The 8,862-nt window shown below is 41.9% G+C and overlaps 1 protein-coding gene across 1 annotated transcript in view; it reads left to right on the top strand.

The window, feature by feature from the left end:
• The first annotated feature begins 2,209 nt into the window (after positions 1-2,209).
• The window catches only part of TTC33 (tetratricopeptide repeat domain 33), a 43,865-nt gene continuing 37,212 nt past the window's right edge, over positions 2,210-8,862 (top strand). The window contains exons 1-2 of the mRNA XM_064736466.1: positions 2,210-2,256; positions 2,438-2,666. Coding sequence (XP_064592536.1) covers positions 2,446-2,666 — 221 coding nt within the window. The 5' untranslated portion in view covers positions 2,210-2,256; positions 2,438-2,445. The remainder of the gene's footprint in view (positions 2,257-2,437; positions 2,667-8,862) is intronic.

Below are 8,862 nucleotides of genomic sequence, written 5' to 3'. Positions count from 1 at the left end.
GAAGATTTTCCAAAGTGGAAGTTAGTATCAGAAGTTGAGCCCCAAAATTTTAGGATGCCAATGTGAGGGACCAGTTGCAAATCCTACAAAGAAGTCCTGTCTTTTGTCTGGTATGAATTGGTACTGATGTACTGAATAAATCAGTGTGTTCATTTTTGTTACCCTTTATTTTGGAATTAAGTACTGCACTTGTATAAACATACAAACGCACAGGTTTTTAAATTGTAGCAATTCCTCATCTGGAATTGGTTTTGGGATCACTTGCATGTATTGAACTATTTATAAATGTTATCTGCTCCTTCTAATGCTGACAACACATGCAAGGTGTAAAGATGCAAAATAGTTCTTAATTTTATATACCTTTTCAGCCCTCTTGTGCTTTAAGACAACCCTGGTTTGTCCTTAGTTTTGGTATCAGGAAGTTAAAGCAAGTTTCTGGCAGAAGTGTACAATATATGTAGTTGTAAATAAAAGTGCATTTTTATGGTAGATCAATTTTGATGGCCAAAGGTTTTCTGATTGAATTGAGATTTTTATAGGGAGGGGGAAGGGTAGAAAGGGGCACTAACAACCCAGTTGAACCCAGTTGCCTGTTGTGTCATTTTCTTATGCTTTGTAGATCTTGCTGTTGAAATTGCTTTCTTCACATGTTCCTACTGATCTTGCAGACCTTTAGGATTGCACTAGAAGCTGCCAACAGGCTGTGAAATGAAACTTCACTGAGAGAGCTGCCAGAGTTGTAAGGCAGCTTATGCAGATACACAAACTGGTAAAGTGTGTTACTCTGTATTCCCAAGCTTACTCCTGATGGAGTACAATTGTCTTTGTATTGTAATTTTTTCAGTAACATGGATGAATCTGGGCTGTCCATGTGCAATATAAATCAATAGGTAATGGATAAAAATTCATCTTGGTGGTGCAATATGAAGAAAAAAAAATCCTTTCATGTTTGTCTTGATGTGAGTGTTTAATACAAACTTCGAGCTAAATTTTGTTTTACCAGTTGATTACCATTGTAAGAGACGAAGTCCTGTTCTTTAACAAAGATGTGCCTACTTCCTGTTAATTTCTTTTGACAAAGCTGAATGGCAAAAATGCTTGTTTCTAACTGTATAACTTTTTAACCTTTCAAAACTAAAAACTAAGTAAACATAAAATACTGAACCATCTTGTTTGAAACTGTGTGTTTGCTGTTTTCTAGTGTTATACGTAAGTGGACAAGAACTGTTACGCTCGTTTTAAAAGCAACGGCTATTACAATTATAGAAAAAGCAGCAGCGTGACAAAAATGTCAGCAGATTTCCCAGCTGGCCAGGCCGGTGCACCAGCTGTGCTCGCCTGATCCGACTGACCCTTTCCTCCTCGATCTTGTGAACTCTTGCGGCAGAAAAGGAATTCGAGATGGAACAAACCCTGATCGCGTTTTTTGTGCCCCTGTGGTGATGCGCCTCCTCTCGCATCTTCACTCAGCCTTTCCCTCCCACCACGGATGGGGCTTTTCGCTCGGTATTGGTCCCCGCAAGCAGGGACCAGTTTTAAACACTGCCGCCCTGCAGTTCTAAACCCTGTCTTCTCTTTTTGTTTAGGGTTTTTTTTTGTTTGTGCTTGGGGGAGAGGGGTTGAGGTGTTTTTTTTATTTGTTCGGGTTTTTGTTGTTTTGTATTGGGCTTTTTTAATGCATTTCGGGTTTTTGGAGGGTGGTGGGACTTGTTTTTGGTTTTTTTTTTTTGTTTGGTTTTTTTTGGGTGTTTTTTTTTTTGTTTTTGTTTTTTTTTTTTTGTGTATGTGTGCGTGTGTGTTTAGTTGTGGTGGCGGGTTTTTCCCCGTGTAAAAAGCCGTGCTTGAGAGCCTGGCTCACTGCTCCTTACGGGCCTTCCCGGCCGGAGCCGCCTCCGTGGTGCGTGGCTGCTGTCCCAGGGCGGTCGGCACGGGCGAGGGACGTTCCCGCCGTCCCATACCTGTCCCCGGGTGACACTCGAGCACCGCGGGCGGTGACACTTCCAGGCCCGGCTGTTTTGTCCCCTCCGGCCCCGCTCTTCACCGCTGCCGCCTACGCACAGGAGCGGGGCGGCCTCCGGGCGCCTCACGGCATCCACACGGCCTAGGCGAACTGCGGCTCCCGGCTGTCCCTGCCGGGGCCACGGGCACCGCCGCTGGCCTCGCTCCTTCCTGCTCCTGCCCGGTTCCTGCCGTGCCGCCCCGCCTTTCCGCTTCCTGGCGCTTCCAGCCGGGAGGGGCGGCCGGCGTCGGGGCCAGGTACCGCCGCGGGCCTCCGGGCCCTGCGTGCCGCAGGGACAGCTCAGTGCAGCCGGTCGGGTCAGATCTGTGTGGGGGAGTGCCGCGCTGTGCTACTGCTTTAGCTTCGAGATGAGCGAGGGGTGATTGTCCTGCTGTGTACTTAAAGCAAAATTACCTATTCAAAATGCATTCTTCCTAGTTCTCCAGATGGCTTCTTTTGGGTGGAAGAGAAAGATTGGTGAGAAGGTCTCAAAAGCTACTTCTCAGCAGTTCGAAGCAGAAGCTGCGGATGACAAGGATCTGGGTGACGATGATGATGCTACCTGGGTGCTCGCAGCTAAGAGGAGAAAGGAAGTTCTCTTAGAAGATTGTGTAAGGAAAAGTAAGGAGCTCAAGGATGAAGGTGCAAATTTGGCTGAAAATAGGAGGTACTAATGTTGTCTTACTCTTTTTTCATTGACTGAAAAGCTGCTTCATGATATTTTAATCCTTTCTCTAAACACTAGTAATTTCCTAGTATCTGCATTGATAGTTTCCATAATTTGAAAAGTGATAATTTCTTTCATTCTGCCCTTACTGTCTGGTACTAAATAAGTTTTTGTTTTTGGTGGTGTTATCAGCTGTGAAACAAAGTATATATTCCATTCTTATTTTTGCATGTTCTCATAACAGCAACAGCAAAGATTACCACTTGGGGCATAGTGATCATGAGATTATAGAGTTCTCTATATTTGGTGAAATTAGGGGGAACATCAATAAGACTATTACACTGGACTTCTGGAGCGCAAAGTTTGGCCTCTTTAGGAGACTTATCAGAGAGTTCCTTGGGAAGAAGCCCTTAAAAACAAAGGAGCCCAGGAAAGAAAAATTTTGAGCATGCTTCAAAACAGAGATCTTGAGGACACGGGAACAGGCTGTCCCTGTGTGCTGAAAGATGAGTTGTTGAGGCAGACATCCAGGCTGGATGGGAACTTAGGAATTAGAATTAATAATATTCCTAGGAATATAAAAACATCATCTTTTGAAGGTGGGTCAAGTCTCTCTCTCAGGAAGTATTTAAGGGGCTTGCTAGGGCGCGTAGGAAAAAAAAAAACCAGACAGGTCAAAGCTCAGTTTGAACTTAATTTGGCAGCTTTTGTAAAAGATAGTAAAAAAAGTTTTTACAAATATATTAATGGCAAAAAGGAAGGGTAAGACCATCCTTTGTTCTCCACTGGATGTGGGAGGGAACTTTGTTACGGCAGGTGAGAAGAAGGCAGAGGTGCTTAGCACCTTCTTTGCCTCAGTCTGTAGTGGGAAGACGGCTTGTCCTCAGGACAGCTGTCCTCCTGGGCTGGTAGATGGTGTCAGGGAGCAGAATGGTCCTCCTTTATCCAGGAGGAGGCAGTCAGAGAACTGCTGAGCTTGGATGTTCATAAATCTGTGAGACCAGATGGGATCCATCCCAGGGTGATGTGGGAGCTGGCAGATGAGCTTGCAAAGCTGCTCTCCCTAATTTACCAACAGTCCTGCCTCACTGGTGAGGTTCCAAATATCTGGAAGCTGGACAGAGTGATGCCCATTCACAAAAAAAGAGTTTGAAGGAGGATCCTGGTAATTATAGACCTGTTAGCCTCCCCTCAGTAGCTGGTAAGGTGATGGAGCAGTTTATATTGAGTGTGATCATGCAGCACTTATGGGATGGCCAGGGCATCAGACCAGCCAGCATGGGTTTAGGAGGGGTAGGTTGTGTTTGACTAACCTGGTCTCCTTTTATGGCCAGGTGACCTGCCTGGTGGATGCAGGAAAGGCTGTGGATGTTGTCTATTTGGACTTCAGCAAGGCCTTTGACACTGTTTCCCACAGCACACTCCTGGAAAAGGTGGGAGCCCACAGCTTGGACAGGAGCACTCTTTGCTGAGTTCAAACTGGCTGGATGAGCCCAGAGAACGATGGTGAATGGTGCTGCAGCCAGCTGGCCTGGAGAAGAGGAGACTCAGGGGTGACCTTATCACTCTCTACCACTCCCTGAAAGGTGGCTGCAGTCAGGTGGGGGTTTGATCTCTTTCTCCAGGCAGCACTGACAGAACCAGAGGACACAGTCTTAAGCTGCACCAAGGGAAATGTAGGTTCGATATTAGGAGAAAGTTTTTTATGGAAAGAGTGATAAAGTACTGAAATGGTCTGCCCAGGGAGGTGGTGGAGTCACCATCCCTGCATGTATTTAAAAAAGGACTGGATGTGGCACTTGGTGGCATGGTTTAGTTCAGGTGTTGGGGCATGGGTTGGACTCGATGATCTTGAAGGTCTCTTCCAACCTGTTGATTCTGTGATTACAGAGATTGAAAGATGAAAAACTGACTGGATCTGAAAGCTGAAAGGGTAAATAGGATGCAGGGTAGTAAGCCATACCATAAGTAACACTTTAGCCAGTCAGGAAAATGTCTTTTTTCCATTACTGAGAGTAAGCCTGGTAAGCCTAGCACAGTGCCCAGGCCAATACTGCCAAGCAGCTAATGCACTGCTAATCTGCTGAGTGCTTTGTGAAGTCGGGTACAGGGAACTGCTGTGAGTGCCCTCTGAGTACTGGGAGTTTGCCAGTTCTGGAAGGATATTGCAAGAGTGATTCCATTGTCTTCTTTTGCTTCAAGCATAAAGTCCTTTTGGAGTTGAGGTGTGTTAGAAGAGGGAGAGGTGGACTGTAAATTGCACATCAGCTAGATAATTTGGCCAGATCTTCACTGGAGGGGGAAGAAACAGTTCTGAGAACAGTCCCTTTAAAATCTTCAGGGTTCTTTGACATGTGAATTTTTATCCTTCCTTTACTTTTAAGAGCATCTTTATTGTCCCAGGTCAGAGATATTATTTTCCTGGTAGAAATATTACCAAGATGTCAGTAGTTGCTCCTGTGCTGCTAAACTTTTTGTCTTAAGAAGTATCATGCTAAAAAAAGTGTTTCCTGGGTGATGTGGAAGAGAGAACAACTTGTAAGTTTAATGCAGGCAAGTTTATATATCATAATAAACATACTGTGAGTATGATTGGGTCTGATTTTAAAAAAAGTAATAAAGAAATACAAAACCTCTTTGAGAAAAGGCTTATTTTCAAATATTTAAATACAGTTTCCTCTTTTAAGTAGTCTTTTAACAGTTTCCTCTTTTAAATAGTGACACTGTTCAGTGAGTGACTTCAGTTGATTCTTTTGTGTTCCTGAGGCATGTAATTTCTGAATAAAATTTTGAAGCCTTTTAAAGTTGAGTTTAAATTAAAACCAAGTTAAACTTAATAAGTTTTAAGCATCCTGCCATTGTATTAATCAATAGATTTCATGCAGTAGTTGCATAAGTGGGTTACATTAATGTTAATAATTGAAAACTCAGAATGTACAAATTAGTAGTCAATTAACATCTCTGTCTTTAACACCAGAAATAAATCACAGATTGGTCTACATAAGATAGATCTAATCTATCTTGTTAGGAATACAGAGATTGCTAAATATGTTTATCTAATCTTGAATCCTTAGTACATCCTGTACTTACGTATATAAAACAGATTGATTTTTTTTTAAATTTCTGTCTTCAGTTATACATATGCCTTCCTTGTATTTAACTATGGATGTTGTCTGTCTTTTCTCTATTTTCTTTTTCGGTTTTTTTTGGTGTATTTTTTAAAGTGCAGTAAGTCTCTTGACAGAGAGAGTGGCAGATATTCTGTTGTAGATGTGGTTTAGGTTGGGGGCATACTGAACAGCAGGTAATTTTTGGTGCTTTTGATATCTTCACTTGGTCTTAAAAACTGAGTTCTCCATTACATGTCAGTTAGAAAACAATACAAAAGCTTCGCCCATCCGTAAATAGCAATGTAAGCATTTTCTGTGAATTTGGGGAGGACTGTCTCTCATCAGAAGTGCTTATAAGAACTGCTGAGAAAGTCTCAATGGCTTACAACAGGTATGCTAAAGAAATTACCATTCATAACTGAGGCTCAACAGAAATTCCCACTTGAACTTAGAGTTTCCATATGTTACTCCAGCACACCCTACAGTTCAGGCAATGAAAACCTTCAGACAGATTTTCTCTTTAAAAAAAAAAATCACATAGGTTTTACTCTTTCTGGCAGAAAGTGGTTGCTGTGATTGTGTTCAGGCCTAGATCACATAGGTTTATTTCTTGAAATACGCATTTGTACAGCAAAAGCAGACTCATGTAAATAATTATATACTTCAGGTGGATTGTGTCCTGAAATATCAGAGTGTGCTAATAGTTAAAAAAATATCTGGGTTGGACTGTGTAGCGTTCTAGAAGAAAAGCAAAGACCTAGCAATAGAAAGTAACAAAGGTTGGTTCTTGGTTGGTGTTACTTGTGGAGTGAAGGGGATCCTAGAAGAAAAACTTGTGAAGAAGCAGGGGATGGAAAAAAAAGAAAGAATGAAAGTAATAAATTAATTTCCTACGGTGGAGAGACTCTGAGGTAACGTGCATGGCAGAAATTAATATAATGAATTTTATAAGCAGACCCACTATTACTTAGCTAGAATAGTCATTACCACATTTATGTTTTATTAGTCTGCTCAGCTTACTTTTTGGGTAAGTGGAGGCAGTGATGGTGTTCCAAGCTCCACCATGGTTTTGTTATTGTCTGTGTACACCATAAGCCTGTTTGTGTGGAAAAGTGAGATCTCAGTTTGGTGTTTCACTGGGTTCTCTGTTTCTGTTCTCTGGTGTTTCACAGTGCTTCTCTGGGGGAGGGAATAATGAATGAGATACTCATGCACCAGAATTTATGCAGCCTGTGTTATTTGCTGTCAAAGTTGGGAGTAGCAGTGGGGGAATGTTTGGGAAGTGGTGAAAACCCTCTGTGGGTTTTCAGCTTTCATGGAACTGTTTGAGGAGTATTTGTACCTGCTGTAATGTGTGTGTGCATGAACCTGGTAAGCTGAGACAGACAAACAGAAGAAAAACAGTGATGAAGACAACAGTTTCTGATCCATATTTTGCATTTTTTGTGAGATGGAAGAAAGATGAAGAGTCTACCAGAAAAATGTGTTAAACTAAGTTGATCATCACAGTGGGGGTGTTACTGTGAAAAACACTGCTAAGGAGATTTTGACCTAGAAATTTGGTAAGTAGGCAGTGTTGAAGGCGGCTTGTAAATTGATTCTCTTTTCAGAGCAGCAAGAAAAGGCAGATGTGTGGAAGAAGTATCACATTTGTATGCTCTTTTGATGTGTGAGAAGGAGCAGGGAAACAAATATATACAAACATACACACAGTCTTTTGGGAACAGGCACATGGGGCTATTCTTTAGGCTGTCATGTGCAGGGCAGAGAGGTGGCCTTTGATGATCCCTGTGGATCCCTTCCAACAGGGTATTCTGTGATTTCTATAAACAGCGTATTGTCTGTTGGTGGAAAGTATGGAGTATATTCTAGAGGACAATTTTTTTCCTTATAGGAAACTTGAAATACTGGTGAATTATCCATCTTGAGACACCAAGTATGGATGTGCTCACATACACTGGAGTTAAAAAAAAAGACAACTGAAAGCAATACCAAAACCCAGCAACCCCAATCGAATTTTTGGTTTTTTTTTTGGTATTGGTAGTCCTACACTGTTTGATATCCAATGCAAGTTCACACGTTCTGCCTTAGTATTTTGAACACAGGAACTTGCAATTGCAGTGTTATTTGACTGGGAGGGAGGAAAGCCTTAGGCTCTGGCCACGCGGTTAAGAAATGGTTGAGGTGCAGGTAAACAGTGAAGTATGATGTCCTTAAACACATGGCCCGTGGGAGCTAAAAGCAGGAAGAAAAACTTGTGTCAGACTTGTGTCCTGGGTTGCCTGTCCGTGCAGTGGCTCTGCAAATGTCCCTGTGCTGTTCTCAAGCCTCAGACTTCTGTAGCTGCCCAGCAAGTGGCGATAGAACTCTTCTCCAGTGCCCTGAAGAGGTGCAGGATTTCTGTTGGAAATAGACGCTGCCGGATTAAAATTCTCAATGTTTTGTGGGGGTTTTTTTTCAGTTTTGTCAAATACAGGTTAATACTGCTCTCGCTTCTGATGATGTTTATTGTGCTAAAAAAGTAAAAATTTCCATCTTGATTGGGAAGGTCATGTTTTCAGTTGGAACACGCCTACATTAGAGCTTCCTCTATATTAAAAAAACTTCTTTCACTTAGTTATTTGGTGCCTAGATTAGACTGATTAATAGTATTTTACTTTTTATTTCCCTTAGCTTTTGCAATAGCAAATTAAACAAGGACATGTCAAAGTGCAGTGACTAGACCAGGTAGCAGGCCAGTTTTCATGAAACTGTTTACTTTTCTAGAGGGATTAATTTTTTTAGAATTGCTTCGTTTTCTAATCTTGAAAAGAATGGAACTTTTCTGAAGGGTCATTTTTCCCACATTTTAGCAGCTGAGATTTTTCTCTGATGTGAATGCCAGCATGACTCCCAGATGTGTAGTTAGTGATTCTTTAGCTATATACACTATAATTGAGTTTGTTTTTCTCACTAGACATTGTAGGTTGTCAGATGATGAGGCACACACCTTTAGAAAGTATGCTTAGTGTAGTGGTAATTTAAGTATTTACTGAAAAAATATGTCTGTCAGGTGGAGCAGATTTTAGCAGTTGCATTTGTTCCAT

This window comes from Zonotrichia leucophrys, chromosome Z (assembly GCF_028769735.1).
Source record: "Zonotrichia leucophrys gambelii isolate GWCS_2022_RI chromosome Z, RI_Zleu_2.0, whole genome shotgun sequence".
NCBI lineage: Eukaryota > Metazoa > Chordata > Aves > Passeriformes > Passerellidae > Zonotrichia > Zonotrichia leucophrys.
The sequence above is the reverse complement of the archived record's forward strand: the minus strand, read 5'-3'. Positions and strand labels throughout refer to the sequence as shown.